This window comes from Phalaenopsis equestris, unplaced genomic scaffold (genome assembly GCF_001263595.1).
Source record: "Phalaenopsis equestris unplaced genomic scaffold, ASM126359v1 Scaffold232406, whole genome shotgun sequence".
NCBI classification, from domain to species: Eukaryota; Viridiplantae; Streptophyta; class Magnoliopsida; order Asparagales; family Orchidaceae; genus Phalaenopsis; species Phalaenopsis equestris.
In genome coordinates this window covers 57,388-78,726 of record NW_018250371.1, presented here as the reverse complement: position 1 = coordinate 78,726, position 21,339 = coordinate 57,388, and the positions used below count along the sequence as shown (strand labels likewise).

Genomic DNA, 21,339 nt, shown 5'->3' with positions numbered 1-21,339 from the left:
TTTGTTTGTCTAAAATCCATCATATGTTCTCCCTTTTTTCGGTCTGTCCTTTTCTCTGAATCATTTCTACGATCCAAGAAAGGGGTTCATCTAGAAAGAGAATTATACAAGGATGAATAGACAAGATATAAAGAAGAGCTCAATTTATCAATATATAAAGAGAACTATATGACTCCAAATTGTTTCTACGATCTCAAATCATTTGGCATCATCGAAGTATCAAATTCATCTCAAACATGAATCATCAAATAAGAGTTTAAATCATATGTTTAATCTCCCATGAATTGATAAGATATAAAGAAGAGCTCAATTTATCTATTTAGCTTAATAATAATTGAATTCATCCAATAAAGGGTTCAACCCATCTACTAAACTCACCAAGGATTGAAGTCATCTAAGAAAGATTTTAACTCTTTCATTGAGCACATCAATTAGAGTTTCTCAAAAATTGAGAATTACTTGCAAACTCAAAATAAAAATTGCTAGAGATGTTGTACTTCAATAAGAAAGCAATTATGAGATTTTTATATATTTTAATAGTTAGATCCTGACTAAGTTTATTCATTTTATAGCATATATACTAGGTATTACTAATTAAACTTTTATTTGCAACGCTTAAATATAGTTTTAGATACATGTGTATGACTTGAGTCCGACAATAAAATGTGGGGTAGAGGATGAGTAAGATGTATTAAAATGGTTGACACTACAGGTCTATTTGGGGTAATTGTAGCTTTTAAAAATGTGGTTGTGAAGCTTTGGTAGAAAAATAACTTCTTAGAAAATAGTTGAAGGAATTATAAATGTATATTTTTTTCTAAACATCAGATAATTGTCGTCTTATAGTTAAAACACTTTATCAGACCAAATTAAAAAAGTAGCTTCCCACCATAGAAATTTCTAGAAAGCAACTCCCCAAACTAAGGCGTGGTGGTGGTCTGAAAAGCGAAGCAGACAAAAAACTATCCCAAACAAACCTAAGTCCAATATTTTCTTATAATTTAGTAAAATCCTCAAGTTTTTCATTCTAGAATTTATTTTTCACTCTCTTTAAGCTCTTATTTGTTAGCCATTCACATTAATATGATGCTAACACTACCCATGAATCATTTTAGATTCAACATGAACGACATCATGGGCATTTATGTCTAGGGTGGGCAATTCCCGCCGCTGTAATTTGCAAGTTTTCTATATAAAAAATAAAATTTATTATTATTTTATCTAGCCCAAACAAACAAGTCAAATAATTATGAAAAAAAATTAAACATTTAGAGATTTTACCAACTCTAAAAAGATAATATTAGTTATGCCTCTGTGACATACATGATCATAAAGTAAGAATTACTCGTTGAACCACTCTAAGTGAGCAAATCATATGTTAACAATACTTAATGCAAAAAGGCTCCACACTTTAAAAAACAGCCATTCAAATCAATTCTTCATAAATCAAGCTCAAAATTTTGTCCTTTTGAATCACCAAGTTTGGTCTTTTCTAAATCCCCAAGTCAATGAATTTACTTTGATACCAATGCAATATAAAATTTTAATAGAATCGCTTATGATTCACACCCACCCAAAAATTAATCTGAAGCTCTGAATGTCAACTGGATCAAATTCTAGTCAAAATTATATACCCTGAAGGTTAAAACAGTCATCAGCTTCCATTGCTGCTTGACCAATTCAACAAACACTCTATTGGCAGCTCAGCTAAGCTAATAAATAGCTCCTTTGAATAATAACCGTGCAATCCCTTCCTATCTTCCACCCACTCTAAGTAAGAGGGCAGAAATGGCAGCCATAGCGCCTTCAGCTCCAGACAGACAGATGGGAGAGAAGATGGAAGGCGATTCAAATAATATGGTAGGCAGTGGTACTACTGAAACTGGTCAAAAGCAGCTGGACGCCGGAGCTCTCTTCGTTCTCAAGTCAAAAGGTTACATAAACTACACCTCTGTTTTTAATTTAATGGATTTACTTTGATACCAACGAAATTAGAGTTTTTATTTTCATTTAGAGTTATGATTTCATTCTCTCTACAAGCGCTGAAGGATCTATAGATATTTGTGTAGGTAAGACGTATGCAAAATTGCATACATATTAGGTTATTAGGAGGGTACAGATAGTTTACACTTAGGTTATACCCCTTATAATACTTTCTATAACTTAAGTGTACCCTACCTGTACCCTCTGAATAACCTAATATGTACGCAACTCTGCGTACGTCTTAAGTACACATATATTTCTCAGTAATTAAGGAATAATGTTATTTTTGTTATAAATAGTTGTATTGTATTTTGATATTAAAATCAAATAAATTAGTGGGATATAAAATTCCATATATAAATTTGCATATTTAATATCTAAATTTTTATAAAATATTTAGCATACAAAAACATAATTAAAACAAGAACATTTAAAGTTAAGAAAACAAATGTCAGTGAAATTTGGTATAAGATTTTGAGATTTTAAATATCTAAATATGTAAGAATTATATAAATCCCATTATTTTTAAGGCTGTTGTAAAGATGGAGTTGCTCCATGTGTTAGCCATTTTCATAAAGTTCTACAGATGCTCAGATTCTCCTACATTTTAATTTTTAATTATATGAGTATAAATTGTATTCATAAGAAACCAACATGTAGAAGCTGAACTATTAAATTTCATAAATATGGAAACTTAGAGTACATACAACAGCTAAAAACACGAGATATTATTGCATATGAAGAGCGTAAGCAGAGCTGCGTACGCTCTCTGATCACAGCCATCCATCATGATTTTTTTAAAAAAAAGAAAATTAATAAAAGTGGGACCCACTGTTATACAACTTTTGTATGAGTTGATGGATGGTTGTGATTGGCTCAGCTGCGTACGCTCTAGGTATGTAATAATTTTTCTAAGGACACAGTATAGGTTAAGGAAAAGAACTGAGAGAAAAAACATGGGAGGCAGAAAACTTTGCTGGAAAGAATGGTAAAAAATTAATAGTGCAGCTATCACCATTATATCATACTTCTTAAAACTTTATGGTGCTGGTAAATTTTGTATTTAATTTTAGAAAATAGGATTAAAAAGCAATATTTTTATGACCTGTTTAAATAAAAATTAAAAGCCTGAATTAATTTCATTAATGCATCAAATGTTTAATCACAATTAAAATTTTTCTTCTACTAAAAAATATTAAATAATAAAAAAGATGGAATTTAATAAAATTTTAAGAATAAGAATATTTATTTATATTTTAAATTTTGTACAAACATTTTCTTTTTATTAAAATTATCAATTGTCGATTCGACATCGAAATACATTATAGTTCTCTTTTCAATGTATGTTATCAATGAATTTGTCATCAATTTTATTTTTCATTTTATTATGAAATTATATAAAAGACTTTGAATTGGCTCTTATTGATTCTTTGAATTATAAGTCTCTCTTTTAATTTTTTTTAAACGTAAATTTTCAGTGCATGATACTACAGACGGACTATAGATGCATCCGGTGTCCAATAGTGGGTCGTCACGTGTCAAGTGAGCCCCACCACTTTTAACACTGGCCAATGCCGGTGCCTTGAGGTGGAGCCCACTTGATACGTGGCGCCCCACCAATAGACTCTAAATGCAAATTACATCCGGAGTCATTGAAATCTTCTTATAGATTATTTTAATTAATTATAAAAATGATTACTAAATAAGAGAATAAACGTTCGAGCTCAAGCGGGACAGAAGGTAGATCTGTAAATACATAAAAATTGTGTGGTATATGTATGTAAAATAAACCTTGGAAACTTAAAAAGGATAAAAATTGTGTGGATATATATATCTATATATATATATATATAACATTGGAAACAGTCTAAAATGGAGCCTTAAAAAAGTATTGTGTGCTATCTATTTCATATAAAAAGAATTTAGATGTGGATTAAGTACAGATGAATATATAAGCTAATAGTAAGGTCTAATATGTTTATTCTAATGCAAGAGGTTAACTGGCCTGATTAGTCAAACAAAGATAATTAACTCCAAGGATTAAGACTATTCAAGCTGCCGAATAGAAATATATAGAAGTTGTTGGTCTAAACGCATTTTAAAAACAACAGTAAAAAAACGTAAATCCTAGTTGACAAATCTTTAGAAATTGGCAAACATTAGCTCTGACTATTCTGAGTTGATTTAGAAGAAGAACATTGCACCGTAGTGCAGAAGCTCTGGAATTTTAGGCACATGGCGCAGACTCTTATCATGAGGTCAAAAAACACATGAGAAATCGATATTTGAGCCTCTGCCAAATATCGATTTCTTTTGTACTATATATATATATATATATAAACTTTTATATTTTTAGTATTCATCAATGTATGAAAAATTAATAATTAATGACTTCAAATCATGAAAAATTTGTGTCATTATGAAAGAGGTTTTTAAATTGCTTTCACCAAGATAAATATATAGATTGTTAAGGATATATGTTTTTCAAAAATTCCATGATTTCATTAACAAAATCAATGGGTAAATTTAGAGTCTTAAAAGAAATCCCATTTGCAATGACATCATTCTGGAGTTCCCCATATAAATAGTCAATAATTAAATCATTCTAAAAGTTATTGAACTAGTTTTTCCTATATTTTTTGTAGGCATTAGTATTTTTGAAGATAAAAAAAAGAAAAATCCTATATCTATGACAAGTGGATCCCATCATTTTTAACATGTCTTGCGGTGGGACTCACTTGACATGTGGCGCTCCACCATTGAGCTTGGGATGCAAATTACATCCGGAGTTAAATAGGATGACTTTAGAGCAGTAAGAAGTTATACTGACTTACTCATGCAGGATCATGGCTTCATTGTGGATATCATCTGACGACTTCAATAGTGGCGCCGGCGTTGCTGAGCTTGCCATTTGCGCTGGCAAAGATGGGATGGGCTGGCGGCGTGGCCTTCCTCCTGCTGGCGGCTGTCGTCACATTCTACTCCTACGTTCTCCTCTCCGTCACCCTGGAGCACCATGCCCAGCAAGGCAATCGCCTGCTTCGCTTTAGAGACATGGCTCATTACATTCTCGGTTAGCCTTCTTTTTTTTTTTTCCTTCAATTAATTTCTACTCAATATTGGGGATTGAAATACATATGATACATTGTATATATTGTCATAAATGATGGAGTCCTACCATTTTAGGCATGAAATGCGATTCAAAACTTATATTTAAGCCCTTAATTTTTATACTAAGCTTGAGTTAATATACTTCACTCTATTCTAGTATTTATGAAATATAAAAATAAATGACTTTCAAAAGTAAATTAAGTGTGAATGATTTGGATGTCAAACTCACCAAGGCTATTTTCTGAAGTGTTAAGAATAAAACAATCATAGATAAATTCATATATAAGAAAGTTGACACTTTTCATGAATGAGTCTTCATTTTGTACTCCCTCAATCCTACTCATTCTTGAATGACGTAGTGTCCCCACAAAGTTTTCTCCTGCATGCCAATGACTTGGTTGCTCATTGTGTGGTCTACCTTCGATTGCACCAAGTTGTCACATATGAAGCTTTTTCTCTTAGGTGCAAGCAGCAGTATGTTGGCATCCTCCTTTCTGTTTTCTTCTCACTTTAAGGTGATTTAAATCTGCAACTCTTTTAACATGTTAAGTGTAGTATGCATACCTTCATTATTAGCGCTTCACCACTCATTGAGTTGGGTTTTTTCAATGTTGAATGTGACAACTACCCACGGGCTTTGCAAATTATACTTCATTTTCTGAAGTGTTAAGAATAAAACAATCATAGATAAATTCATATATAAGAAAGTTGACACTTTTCATGAATGAGTCTTCATTTTGTACTCCCTCAATCCTACTCATTCTTGAATGACGTAGTGTCCCCACAAAGTTTTCTCCTGCATGCCAATGACTTGGTTGCTCATTGTGTGGTCTACCTTCGATTGCACCAAGTTGTCACATATGAAGCTTTTTCTCTTAGGTGCAAGCAGCAGTATGTTGGCATCCTCCTTTCTGTTTTCTTCTCACTTTAAGGTGATTTAAATCTGCAACTCTTTTAACATGTTAAGTGTAGTATGCATACCTTCATTATTAGCGCTTCACCACTCATTGAGTTGGGTTTTTTCAATGTTGAATGTGACAACTACCCACGGGCTTTGCAGGTTATACTTCCTGGACAATATTTCCTCTGAGATGTGTGAAAGGAAAACAAAAGTAATTTTCTAGTTCTCGACTCCCATTAGCTCCTTCTCACCTTCATTATCTCCAATAATTTGGAGATGAGTCAACACCTATCAGTTCTAGAGTAAATTTAAGCTTGGTACACAATATTAATTGTGTGACCTTAGTTCTCCCCTCAAGCCCCTAATTCTTCTTGTGGTTTTCATCGAGTTGCTCTTGAATTGAGATGAGTGACTGGAATAAGTTGGTCCGACAAGTTCAATGTCGGTTTGGCAAATTTTAATTTCTTGTGCTTATAAAGCAAGTTCTGATTCTAGTTGGCAAGTATATGTGTATTGAACTATCATAGCGAGTCCCTCTACATTCTAGTCAGCAAGTCCACCTTGATCTTAGCTAGTTAGTATGCTCTAAACCTGATTATGCAAGCACTATCTTGATTAGCTAAGCAAATCAACTTTTAGTGTATCATAAGTGTATGCTTGATTAAGTACTATAGTAATTTAGTTATATACACAAATGCTTCTTATGAAATATTGAGAATGAATCAATAAACATATTTTTCTTTTATTTTCCTTCTACATATTATCTTGAAATAATGTGTTTCTCTTATGCACATGTTTCCTTTTTGCCATCCTTACACTATAAAAGAATCTAATGGAGTCGACTTATTAGAATTTTTATCTTCACAACAATTTTTTTTATTATCTACAATATTTGGATGTAACACAATGATAAGCTTCATGGGCGACACACAACTCTTCTTTTTATGTTCTCCTCCTGGAATAATCAAGCCAACATCAGCGTTTTGTTATTTTTTGTGGTTGGATGTATCCATATCTTTGAGATACTTTGTTTCTTATTTCTTCTTTTGGGGAGAAATTGATGTTGGCCATTGAAACTGCTTACTTCTACTAGTTTGAAGTTTTCTTCTTAGCTTTAAATAGAAAAATATCTTTTTGGTCCCCACAAGAAACCACCAAGATCGAACCATAGCAGGGAACACACAACCCAACTCTACTCTCTCCTTCCACGCACATCAAGTTGATGCCATTAGCACTAAAACATGAGGGAGAACCTCGCTCTAGGATTTTAAAAGGACTTGCTAGGGAAACGAAAGGAAAAGAAAAAATGGGTAAGAAAGGTGATTGAGAAAAGGTGAGAAAATATACTGTAATGATGTAATTCATTTGATGGTTTAATACGAGGCTCGAGTTGGTCCCATATTTTTCTACATGGTATCAGAGAACCCCGCATAATAGCGATCGATCCATGTAATTCCAAATTTTATCCATGATAAAAAAGCCAGTCCTCATCGATATCTCTCAAGAGAATAAAGGAAATCAGCATACCTGTATCACTCAAATTTCTGATGTCAAACATCAAGACATTATCAACCTTACCTCTGCAATATGACAATTAGCAGGCATAGAAAACTCAAATGCGAAAACTATTCGGTGCAAATGGATTTGAATTTTTTTTTTTGGCATACAATTCCTCCATTGCTTCTTAATTCATCATAAATGAGTTAGGAAATCAGAAGTAAATCCATATTTTAAAGTTTGGCATCTGGTCAATCAAAACCTCATAGCCTCTATACGACCAACCATTGCAATTCAATTCTACTATACATTCTCAGCCTCAACATCATCAAAGAGATCTGGACAACCCTCAAGATGCACGTTCAATCAATAAAAAGATCCATGGTGATCTAGCTAAAAAATGACCTCCACGACATTACAATAGGGAGCAATATCATGTTCCAATATCAGACAAACATTAAAATAATAAATAATAATATTATAGCTATAGAAGCTCTGATCGACATCAAGGACATCATCTTCTACACATTGAATTGGATATCAAATCAATACCAAGGATTCAAAATCATGATATGCACGTAGCTGAACCAAATCAAACTTGAAGAACTTTATTCCATGCTTCATAATGAGAAATCCAATTTAGCAACTGAAAACCTAAAACAATAACCCATCACAGCTTTGTACACAAACAAACCTGAAAACTCGCAGCCACACAACAATACACAAAATCAACACAAACCTAACTATATGAACCAACACCAATCCTCTCAATCCTTCTGATACCAAACCAACTCACACAAAATAAAAAACCAAATAACCTATCAAATCTGGCTCAAGCAAGATCACTCAGCATCACATTGTAGGCGCATGACCAACCTAAAATACAAACCAAACCCACTCCCACATCACATGACACTCACAACAAACAAAATTACATACAACCAATCTTGGATCCTCGACACAGGTGCCACAACACACCTCGTAGTTGATTACACTTTTAAAACTGGAAGCCCTTGTTGTTGATTAGAACTTTAGAATCGTAAGCCCTCGTAGTTAATTATATCTTGAGAACTACAATCACTAAAGAAAACATCTCAAATAATATGATAAGTTATCAGCTTTTCATAATTATAGTGGGGGTCTAAATTGAAAGACTTATGTTCAAAAGGATGGAAATTATAATTTGATGACGACATGTCATGGGAAGGGCTCAAGACATAAGAATAATTCAAAAAGATTTGATAAATTTGGACTGATTGAGTGAAGTCTAAAGATGGATGAAGGATATAGATTTGGTTGACAGAAGTTATTGGAAACCCTAAGAGAAGGATAGAGTTACGTACGAAACAATTTCTAGATAGAAAATGAAACCTTAAACTAAATAGGAAATTCTATGGGCAGACTAACCTAGATTTTGGAAAATTTTGGGAATAACTTCCTTGTTCAAGATGCTCATGATTTTCCGTCGTCCTGAAAATATTGGTGTCTATCAAATATGACCAGCCTGATAACTAGGAATCACCCTTGAATGTTGAAGCATGGGGGATTAATAGTTTCAAAGCAGTTTGAAATACCTTCATTAGTAACCATGGGTTACTTCATTCTAATCTATTCCCTCTATTCTCAGGGGGGTAGGTTTGTTTCTTTGCATGTCCTAGTCCTTAGCACTAACTCGCTACCTAAACAGACTTAAGCTTTCATACTCAGACTAACCTGGGTTAAGTGAATGGCCCTCGGTTTGGTGGCTAAGTTAACTAAACTAAAGTTCATGTCAGATCTACCTATGTTTAGTTCCCATTATTTATCTTTGTGTTTTTTCATATTTATTTGAAGTTCAATGTTTTAATTCATGTCTTATTTTGCTCCTAGGCTTGTCAGTCATGACGAGAAATCAAGGTTTTATATGTTTTATTTTTTTTTTATCTGAATTTTGATTTTTGATGTTTGCATTTTTAAAGGGCATTGTCTATTTTATCTCAAAAATTTTAATTTTTTTTTTTTTTTTTTTTTTTTTTGAAAATGAAATGAGACAAGATTGGTTTGTGGTCAGGCCTGGGGTGGTTTATACCTGCTTTACCTTTAGAGTTTCAGTCAAGTCTAGGTTGGGTTAGACCTAGGTTAGATTTATTCGGTCAAGTCTTGATTGAGTCAAACCTTGGTCTAGTTTAAGGTTTGTGGTCAGGTCTAGATTTGGTCAGACATGGGTTAAGTTTAGGGTTTAGGTTGGGTTTGAGTTGGGTTAGACCCTGGTTAGGTTTGGGATTTATGTCAGGTCTGGGTTGAGTTCAATCTCGGTTAGGTTTAGGATTTAGGTCTGATCTGGGTTGGGTCAAACCTGGCTAAGGTTTAGGATTTGGTTCAGGCTTGAGTTGGGTTAGGTTTAGGGTTTTGGCTAGGTCTGGGATTGATTGGACTTGGGTTAGGTTTAGAATTTGGGTCAGGTCTTGGTTGGACCAGAACTAGGTTAGGTTTAGGGTTTAGGTCACATCTAGGTTGAGTGTGACCTGGGTAAGATTTAGGATTTGGGTCATGTCTGGGTTGGGTCAGACCTAGGTTAGGCTTAGGATTTAAGTCCAGGTTTGAGCTTACATGAGTTGGGTTAGGTCTAGTGTTTGGGCTACATTTTGTTTAAGTGAATTTGGGTTCGACTCAAGTCAAACCGAGCCCAGCCTAACCCAAACTCACTTAGCTAAACCTAACTCAAGCCTAATCCAAAACTATTGAGTTGATTGAACTAGCCTAAAGCTAACTTGCTACTCAATGTACCTAAAGGAAGACTAGGTAGGAGACATACTGAAAGAAGATGGCTTAACCGGAAGAGGAGGCTTGCCAAAAAATTGGTTCCATTCTTCTTCTTTTTCTACTAGGAGTAAGTACTAGAGAGTTTGACTCGATCGTGTGTGTGTCTGAGAAGTGTCGGAGTTGACCTATTTATATGCTCAGAAGGCGATTGCGCGGCGCTTTAGAGCCGTCCAATCGGGTGGTGCATCGACTGCTGAAATTAGTCTGACAGTTAGTGAGCCACGGATTGCCGCTACTGAAACCGTGTGACGATTTGTGGCCTAATCCGTGGACAAAGGACAAAGATTGCTAGTGTGTCAAGATTATTTTCTTGGTCTTCCTTTTAGCAAATTTTATTGTGTCAGACCACGAGGGGATGTCTCTGCAAGCTCTATGTGACCAAAAATGAGGTCAACATCCATCATATCATGTCCACCGACCAATTCGCCGACATACTCAAAAAATCACTCCCTGCCTCCAGACACATATTTGCCTCAACCAAATCAACTCTCTAATAGAATCTCTCAGCTCGAGAGGGGGCAAAACAAAGAAGTATCAAACCATTCCACACAGGAAACCAACAAAATCAAACCAGAGCTGGAAACACACAATCCAACTCCACTCTCTCCTTCCACCATTGTCATTGTAGGATAAGGTAGAACCCCATTCAGGAATTCTATAAGAAAGGCTTGCTAGGGCAGTAGAAAAAAAAAAAGAGAAAAAGAGTAAGAAAGAGGATTGAGAATACGTGAGAAAAGCATAGTGCAAAGATGTAACACATTTGAAGCTTTATTACGAGACTCAAAGAGGTCCATTTTTTTTCTATGAGCTTGTGGTAGTGTCTTGCAATCTTTTTGTATGATTTTTTTTTCCTTATTGATTCTCTATTGGGCGAGATGCCTTTGGAGGCACTTATTGTTATGTCTCTCTATTTAAGCATTCTTAGTAGCACATTCATCTTCTTTCCCGCGTTTAGTTGTTCCTTCAACGAGAGTGTGTGTGTTAAGGGGCATTTACATACATACCACATAATTCTTATGCATTACATATCTAACAACCAACATTCATTTTTATTTTTATAACACTCAAATCTTTCTTATTACATAAGAGATATCACAATAACTTTAAAAATGTGAAATACACATTTTCAACCATAGAAAACATAGTGTTATCGTAAAAATCAAAGTTTATGTATTAATTACATAAATAAGTTTGAATTGTGTGGCATATATATAAATCTTCATTTTTTAAAGGTAATGTTAGACAATTTTTTTATTTTATTTTATTGTAATGTACCTATAGCTGTTGTGCCTTAAATACAATGGATAAAGCCATTGCACTCATTGGATTGTGATTAATTCACATAAATTTTGAACACAACAAATAGTACAGAAATATTTGAAACATGAATTGCTTCAATGAATGAAGCATTACTCTTTCCGTTCGGAGTTTCATTTAAAATGATAGAGATTATTGCTTGAGCATTCGCACAGGTTCTTTTTGGGGCCGTTATTATGTTGCTCCGATCCAATTTGTGCTTTGCTTCGCTGCGGTGGTAGCCGGTGTTCTGCTTGCAGGCATAACCCTAAAGGTTGTTGTTTGAATTCCATCTCTCTCTCTCTCCCTTATATATATATATATATATGTATATAAAGATAGACGGCAACATATGACATTTACTTCGTTCATCTTTTTGGTATTGTAGGCTGTGTACTTATTAGAAAAGCCAGATGGAACGATGAAGCTGTATGAATTTATAGTGTTTGGAGGAATATTGATGTTGATACTTGCACAAGTCCCATCCTTCCATTCCCTCAGGCACCTCAACCTCATCTCCCTCCTTCTATGCCTTCTTTACAGTGCATGTGCTACAGCAAGCTCTATCTATATTGGCAAGTCCTTCAAACTTGTTTCAATTTAATTTTGTTTCTTTAGTCCAAATGCTTGATTATATTAGTAGTTAATATCGAAGCATAAAGTGGCATGCACGTAGTTATATTGACTTATCATAGGTTCAAATGACTGTTATTTGGAAAAACAATTTTCTAGAGAAATATACATTATGTTATAGCACACAATTCTTATGTATTTACATATCTACCCACTAAACTTTCATACTTACATTTATATATTTTAGTGACATAAAGTTAAACATCAAAAGGTGTATTTCTTAAAAAAATATGTAATAGTAATTTTTTAATGTGACATTAAAGATTTGACTGCTATGGATATAAATATAAAAATTTATGTGATACGTGTGTAAATAGATGAAATTCAGGGGTCTGATTGGATAAAAAATTTACAACATTTTTCATAAAAATTGGTTTTTGAAAAAGGATATGGCTGAAATAATATAATAAAATAAAAATTACAAAAGAGCTTTTGAGATTTAAGATTTTAAAAATTGAGAAAAGAAATAGAAGATCATTAGTTGGCTCTATAAAACCTACAGTCCAACCCAGCACTTTGTTCCATGGTGAGTATATAAAATTTATTACTGTAGAATTATAAGATGTGGGACTATTTTCGTAGTTGTTTTATAATTACGGGTTGATGGGTGCAGGACATTCTTCTGGTGCTCCACCAAGAGAATACAGCATACCTGGCTCAGGCAAAGGCAAGCTTTTTGGTGTATTTACTGCAATATCAGTAATTGCTACAACTTATGGGAGTGGGATTATACCAGAAATTCAGGTGAGCACTCATAGTCTCTCACTCCCTTTAGGTGTGTGTGCAAATGGTCAGGTCTCAACATTCTTTTCATCATAATGAAACTGCTATCAATTATTAATATGTATATAGTATATAGTATATATAACTAGAATCTAATTACAATAAGTTTAAATAGAATATTAAATTTACTGAAATTTATAATTTTGCCATCCGCTAGAATGCTAGCATGATTGATGCCACCTTCTTATGTCTGTTATGCGAAAACAATGCGAAAATGAATAAATTCACACAAAAGCAATCAAGCACAAAGGGTTTACGTGGTTCGACATTAAGTTGATTCTTCTATGTCCACGAGGAGGGACATCACTAGCATTGGATAGAAGAAAGCAAAAAGGCTTGGGGTTTCAATTCACACTTTTCACCATAACCTCTTATAAGCCCTACGTCTCTTTAGAGATGAGGAAGAGATGAGGACCGGGACATATAATTAAATAAAGCCAAAAGATAAAATCCATAAATACAACAATGTCGAGCCAACTGATCGCATGGTTAAGGTGTGCAACATGCAGACAACACTTCTTCATAAGAGCATGTGATCAATCAAATAATAAAATGAAATTAGAGTATCACCTACATAAATTGCACAACATTTATTGAAACTAAATCATTTAGTTACTTCAAAGACGAATGCAATAGAGCTATGTACAAAAGCAATCTAATTTTATGACTAACCAAAGTAACCATTATGTACTAAATAACAGCTACATTTTGACTCAAGGAGAATCAATATGATTAAAACATAGGGATCGAATTTTGCTAACGATGATTGAGTTCGGTGGTTTTGATACAATCAAAGCGGTGTATTTCAAATACTAGTACGATCTGAGGTTTGTTACGTACTTTTGATTTTTTAAGCCCAGGGTTTTCGCTACTCGGTGATTAAAAAAAACATAGAATTATCACAACTTTCTCTTATCTACGATCCATGCACTATAGTATTTTATTCATTTATACACGAAAGACTGCGTCGAATCTTAAAAGGTGCGATTAGCTCGTATTTTGAAGAATAAAAAAATTAAATAATAGTTTTCAAATTCTTAAAACATATTTATAATAAAAAAATTAAGTAAAAAATTAAGAAGATTTCAGAAGTATCATAGATTTAAAATAATCACCATTATAATTAATTGTACTACTTAAATATACATATGTTACGTTTTTTTTATCGATGAGACTATTTTAAATGTTTTTTTGAGGCATACTAAACTCTTTAGAAACGTTCTTCAAAATCATGAAATATCATTGCAACCTCCTATCAAAATATGTAGTATTCCACTTTGATGGGGAGTGCCATGAGATGTTCAAAATTCTAAGTTATTTATACACCAATCATTATATCTTCAAAATGGAACCTAACGTTTGAATTAATGTGCGTTACTAGTGATAATATAGTTGGAGTTGTCGTGGGGAAAGTGATAGGAATGTTCTTTCACATAAATTTTTATGTCTGCCTCGTATTGAGAGATGTATGCTACTACAAAAAAGAAGCTATTTTTTTGTTGTTTTTTTTAATAAAAACGAAAATCATTATTGATTGGAACCAAGAGGATTATATATACAAATCATACTGCAATTAATACTTAATTAATAGAGAATAATGATGTCAAATCAATATTGATTCAATGGGTGTTGTTGCTATAAGGATTTGATGTAGAGATAAAAGATAAAATGACATTGAGAATGTAATGGCTAATCATTTATTACGATTTTAAAATGGAGAGTACGAGAGTAAAATTTTACCAACTTATTATGAAGACATTCCCTAATGAGCAACTAATGTTAATAAATCCTGGCATGGTTTCATGATTTGTAGAATATAGCAGCTGTTTAGCATCCATAGAATGAAGAGATTTCCTTCAAAGATGAAGTACTGTCATTGGAATGATCATTATCTCTGTAATTTTTATGATGATTAGAGACCACAATGCTTAAGCACATTAGGATGAATATGACTTAGTTTTAATATAAACCCTTATCTTATGAAAAAAAAATTATTGTACCTTTTTTAAGGGAATTATTTAGATGATCCAAGAGAATTTGACTATTTTATAAGTAGTTTTGAAGGAGCTCCCATCCAAGATTCTTCGAGTAGCCTAGTTTGTTGGCAATCATTGAAGATGAAGTCGAAAGTTGAGGTATTAAAAAGAGAGGATTGTTGTAGATATTATGCAGATGCTTAGTCATGAAATTTTATTGATCTTCCTCTTTTGTTTATTATTATAAAAATATTTAAGGTATTTAAACTTAGCTGGCATCCATTGCAGCAAAATTTAGAAGTTGAGGTGCAATAAATTAGAAGATTGCCATAGACTATACACATATGCGACTTGAGCACATGATGAGAAAATTTCCTGACCGGCTCTTATTACCGATTGGACGTCTATGACATCATTACTGGTTGTCTTTTATTTTCCGCCTATTGGTCATATATGATATCATTGTCAGTCGTTTTTTATGTTTTTTTACTGATATGATGTTTTTGATATCATTGTTGGTTTTGCTATCCATGTTCAAGTTTCCCGAGTGTTGAGTGGCTTCCAAAATGCTTGAACTCCTTGAGCCTGATAAGTCTTGACATGACCTCTCATGTAAAAGAAAAAAATATTATTATACACATGAATTATAAATAAGATTTAAGAAAAATAACATAATTATGCACCAGAAAACAGCTACCTATATGCGGTCTAGAGATATAATTAGATTTCTTCTTGAATAAGCAGATTACTTCACTAATTTATATTTATGTATTTGAAATAAGAACTGAGTAGAATGTATGTAAACATACATATATATAAAAATTCATTGGTATTTATGCAAATTTTTCCCCCCTTTTTTTTTTTATTTTTGAAGTGGTCGGGCTAGTTGGTGGCCAGTTGGAGCAAAGATGGCCAATCAAATAAAATAACAAAATTTAAAGGTTAAATTTATAAAGGAAAGGAGTAGTTGGCATGTGTCTAAATCATTCTTGATTTAAAATGGCATGTTGGAGGCAGATGGGTCGGAAGCTAGTGGTTGGTCGGAGGTGAGTAGAGCAGCGGTCAGTCGGACGGCAGGTTATCACCGAAGGGCCATTTGTTAGAACACAAATGAATGGTGCGTATGTAAATATATAAGTATATAAGAATTGAGTGTTATGTATGTAAATCTTCACTGTTTTGAGATGGCCGACAGAAGGAATTCAACAGGCATGAGCAAGTGACTGGTAGGAAGCAGTTGGTCGGTCAGATGTAGCCTGAGTAGTGTTCGGTCGGACTACAAGTTATGGGCCGGAGGGTGGTTTACTGGAAAAAAAAAATGAATTGAGTGGTACATGGGTAAATATATAACTATATAAGAATTGAGTGTTATGTTTCTAAATTTTTTTATTTTCCACTAGGCCATTTGGTCTGTGAGAAGGTGGTCGGCTAGGGGTGGCCGACTAGAGGAGATGCATATATACGAATTAAGTGATATGCATGTAAATATCTATTTTTAAGTGGACGGTCTAATTGGTGGCCGTCCAGAGCGTCAAGGTGGCCGCCCGACTGGTGGGTCGCCGACTGGAGGCAACCGGAGTAGGCAGTTGCCCGATGAGGATTTTTGGAGAGAGAGGGCTTGTCAACAAAAAGGAAAAGCGACCCATCGAAGAGGAAACCGGCCAGGAGGATCGAATGGAACGGGGATGAGGGGACGATTAATGATCCCAATGCCGCCGAAGACGTCGGAGTCCTTGTGAAAGGTGAGAGGGGGGAAGCAGAAGTAGCTGCCAATTTGGTCCTAGACTTGCAAAAAAGTATGTGAAGTTTCTCTCCGGTGGAATTGAACTGTTGTTGGTGCCATAAACTCCATTATGTCATGACTTCCTCCTCTGCCCATGACTCACCAGAGTAGCTAGAGGACGGGGAGACCGCCGGTGCAATTTGTTTGCACAAGAAGCGTAGGCGTTCTCTAGATCTAGAAGCAGGGGCGGCAGATTTGCGGGAAAAGAGGAGTTTATTTGAACATCTTCGGCAATGAGGAACTTCATTAAATGAAGTGAATCTCTTCTGCCCTAGTTTCTAATATGCTTTTTGTTAGTAATGTCTCTTTGAAAAATTCTCTATGATATTGTTAATCTTTTTATTTACGACATAATTCACGCTCACTACACTTTTTAGAATGTTGATTTCAAATCTGTTTGAACATGCCCAAGAGAGGAGAAATTTTGCGTACGTCATCTGCACGCGAGCTGCATATAAACGACCAACGCAATATACTGGCGAAGTGTTTTTTTTTTTTGCCGGTGTATTGCATCTGTCATCCAAAAGCAGCTCACGTACGGATAATACACGCAAAATTTTTTCAGGGGATAGAACCTAGGGATCAAGAGAGAGAGAGAGAGAGCAAAAGAGAGAGGAAGAAAAAGAGGTGGGGAACAAGACTTGCTCGGGGTTAAGAGGAGTGTTTGCGGGCCCCTTTTATTTTTTAAGAATAGCGGTTACAAGAAATGGGGAGAGTTCTCCCTATATGAGTTTTTTTAGAGAGAGGAGAGCCAGAGACCTCCTAATACATACGATAAGTCCTCTATTTATAACAAATAAAAAGAAAAATTACAATATTTACTTTCTTTATATGGAGGACAGTACATGATATTTTTGACTTCATATCTTAGATTGTCAGATTGTCTCGAGATCCATGAAGATCATTTTTCAGCGTAAAATATTATTAAATTAAAATTTACTTCCCCCTATATCTCCTAAATGTAGTGCATGCATGTCTGTGGTCCTCATCAGACACATGCTCCAGTAATTCCATGTCACTGAACAATAGCTTGGATGGATAGCTTGAACACGAATCAATATTTTCAAATGTGAAAAAGCCCCAAATTTGATAACCCTAATTATACCCTCCCAGCCACATATTTCCCATTTCTTATTATGTAATGCATAAAATCTAAAACTTACATTTATAACAACCCTGCATCAAACCAGCAAGCAAGGTGCACTCCATTAGCAAATAGCAATATTCTGATACAAGTACAAACATTTCACTCTCATGCTTCTAAATCTAAAAATTCATTCGCTAGATACATAAAACCCTAACAATGCTTGCGGCATGCACGTAACATTTATATCGCAGGCAACCCTGGCTCCACCCGTAAAAGGCAAAATGTTCAAGGGCCTGTGTCTCTGCTATGCCGTGGTGATCAGCACCTTCTTCAGCGTCGCAATATCAGGCTACTGGGCATTCGGAAATCAAGCACAAAGCAGCGTTCTTTCCAACTTCTTCGCCTCAGATGGCACCGTCCTCATTCCCAAGTCCTTCTTCATGACCATCAACATCTTCTCCCTAGTCCAAATCTTCGCAGTCTCAGTGGTATCAATTACAAAGTCAAAAAATCCAACTTTTTTATACTGAAACTTTATCATACTTTAACACATGTATTGATGCAGGTGTACCTTCAACCAACCAATGAAGTGCTGGAGCAGCTCCTCTCAGACCCAGAGAGGCACCAATACTCCCTACGCAACGTGATTCCGAGAATCATTTCTCGGTCAATAGTGGTCGCCGTCGGCACACTCGTCGCCGCCATGATTCCCTTCTTTGGTGATCTCATTGCGTTGATTGGAGCATTTGCAATCCTGCCGTTGGACTTTGTGATACCGGCGGTGATGTATAACGTGACCTTCCGACCGCCGGCGAGGAAGGTGATCTTTTGGGTGAACACCACGATCGCCGTTGTCTTCTCAGGGTTGACTGTGCTCGGCTGCATTGCATCTGTGAGGCAGATAGTGTTGGATGCCAAGAATTATGAGTTATTTGCCAATGTGTGAGGGAGCATGAAATTATTTTGTTTGCTATATTAAGAAATTGGTCTCCTAAGTTGGAGGGAAAGTGTGGAATTCGCACATAAGGACTGATGTTGTTTGATTGTATTTGATAGTATTGTGGTGATATTTTATCATAATATCATCACTATATAATAAAATATCATCAAATTCATACCTACCTGATCTGCACGTAATATTATTTTTCTAAGTTGAATGTCAAAAATAAACCACAGATGATTTACAAATATCAACTGTGATTTTTATTTTTCTGCTTATGTTTTCTTTAATTGAAATAAAAAAAGATAAATATTGATTACACTATGTTGAGCATTAACAAATAAGGCAAAGGTTTCTATTAAAAGGTAGATATCAAAGCACCATATGGAATCTATTATGAAAGAAAATGAAAATAATTAGCATAACAAATAGATATGAATAGTAATTTGACTGACATAACAAAATTATAAATGTTAATGTCAACACTTGCTAGAGAAAAGAAATATGAGATCAAGTCTAAGCAAAACTCAATATATTTTACATTTTTTTTCAAATTTTTATCTTTGCTTTTGTTTACAATTTGATTTGAACAAAAATGTATTTGATCTGTTAAAATAAAATATGCTCATTTCAAAAAGAACATAAAACTTAAAAATTATTTGAGTAATTTGAAAATATGCACTCTTGAAAGTATAAAAAATAAAAATACGTAAGAAACACATAAAAAGGTATTATTAAGAATCAAAGACAATCAGAAATGAAAAGAAGAAATAAATGATAAATAAATCCTTAGAGACCCTTTATTTTTTAGTATTCCTAAATTTAGGTCATTTAATATACAATCTAAAAAATATATGAGTTTAGTGAAGCCATAGTGGATTGGGGAAAGAAGTGATGATAATATATTAGTCATTTACATGATTATTTCCTAATACATATGAAATTTAAGTCATCAATAGTGGCGTCAAGTGCCTCAATATTAAACCAAGATTTTGCTCAAAACCCATGGAGGGATCCTTGCCCATCAATGAAATTGCATGTAAGGATAGGAATGAAGTGAATGAAATGTCATTAACTTCAAAATCTTGGTAACATATATAATAATTTAATGCTTAACCTCATAATTAATATTATTACTATTAATTTTTTTCTAACATTTAGATAGTTGAGTAGTTTGCTGACACCACAAACTTCTTCTGTAACAAAACCATTTATTAGAGACTTAAAGAAAGGGGGGGATGAATGTCAAGGTATTGAAGTTCACATATGGCATCACTGCAATATGGGATCAATACCAATGGTGGTTTCAGTTGGTTCTAAAAGGAAAATGAATAAGTCTTATAGAACTTGAGGTAGTGGATAGTGTCGTCAGCAGCAAATGAGAGAATGTATATATAATTTAACTTAAAAGCGCTTGGCATTTGAGCCTTGCTGTTTTGTTGAGGAGAGCCTATGAATCTTCTTTTGTCAATGTAGGAGTGATAGCAGTGTTGATTAAGATAGTTTAAAGAAGAAATTTAGATTAGAAGGAAAGAAGTTAATTTTGAGTAAGCTCCATGTTATTGTTTATTGTCCCTAGTAAGTCTACCCATATTATTGTTCAACCCATGTCTAAATGTGCTTATTTTCTTACACATGTATTTTGTGTCAAGAGTTATCATTAAATCCTACAAAATTATTACATAATATAACTAAGTTAATATATTAGTAAATCAAATTATCTCAGAATTATGAAAAAACTGTTATATATTTTCTATTATGACCATACTTTTTGTCATTAAACGTGCTTTCATATCCAAAGCTAAATGATGAGTTAGGTTAGCAATCTTTTCACCTTAATTTGACCTTAAGAGACTCAATCAGATTGATTAAATTGTCCTAATCAATAATTTAGCTTTAAATTATCATTTTCTAAGACCAATTAGTACAAATTGATCTAAATAGGAAGAATTGATCCATATGGGCTCAAATTGATTAAGCAAATTAAAAATGCTTTAGTTAACTTAATTCAAATCGTTTTGTTATCTTTAATTTTCCAATTAAAATGGTTTGATAGTTCTTATATAAATCTAAATGGGCAAGTCCCACTTCACAATTAGCTTAACTTATTAAATTGTTCTAATTTGTTTAACATTGATCATGGTTTTAGCTCAAGATGTTAGCGATATTGATATGTCCTAATGCATGGTTAATTTTCTTTATATTTTGCACTTGTTTATGAATGAAATCACACTTTAAGGAAATGCATTTTTGTGTTTTACTTACAAATACAATAGGTAGGTGTTGACCTCATTTTTGGTTGAGGTTTAGTTTTTCCTCTGTAGTAGCCTAAGGTCTAGCCATAGGATTTTCCTATTGACTATTCTTAGAAAACTAGACATGTAACCCTCACCATTAGAAATTCCAAACTCTTCTCTACTCAGCTTGAAGTTCCACATGTTGCTCTCAACCTCTAAATACTTAGTAGGTGGGGTCACTATGGGGGAAACTCAGGATGAGTCACCCTTAGGATTGTTGGACCTTAGGGTTGACCTTGGGTGTTGGTCT

The 21,339-nt window shown here is 34.0% G+C and overlaps 1 protein-coding gene across 1 annotated transcript; it reads left to right on the top strand.

The window, feature by feature from the left end:
* The first annotated feature begins 1,764 nt into the window (after positions 1–1,764).
* LOC110038298 (GABA transporter 1-like) lies at positions 1,765–18,894 on the top strand. The gene is made up of 7 exons (XM_020743089.1): positions 1,765–1,933; positions 4,826–5,056; positions 11,767–11,864; positions 11,979–12,165; positions 12,837–12,967; positions 18,104–18,340; positions 18,418–18,894. Exons 1-7 carry the CDS (start codon positions 1,789–1,791, stop codon positions 18,796–18,798), a joined length of 1,410 nt encoding a protein of 469 aa, XP_020598748.1. The 5' UTR covers positions 1,765–1,788; the 3' UTR covers positions 18,799–18,894.
* Positions 18,895–21,339: the final 2,445 nt, after the last annotated feature.

What these genes read in the sequence shown, in the direction of transcription:
- LOC110038298 (XM_020743089.1), top strand. Translation starts at nt 1,789, where the DNA reads ATGGCAGCCATAGCGCCTTCAGCTCCAGACAGACAGATGGGAGAGAAG. An exon ending in AGCAAGCTCTATCTATATTG is followed by an intron (nt 12,166 to 12,836) that starts GCAAGTCCTTCA and finishes TGATGGGTGCAG; the next exon opens with GACATTCTTCTGGTGCTCCA. An exon ending in AAATCTTCGCAGTCTCAGTG is followed by an intron (nt 18,341 to 18,417) that starts GTATCAATTACA and finishes GTATTGATGCAG; the next exon opens with GTGTACCTTCAACCAACCAA.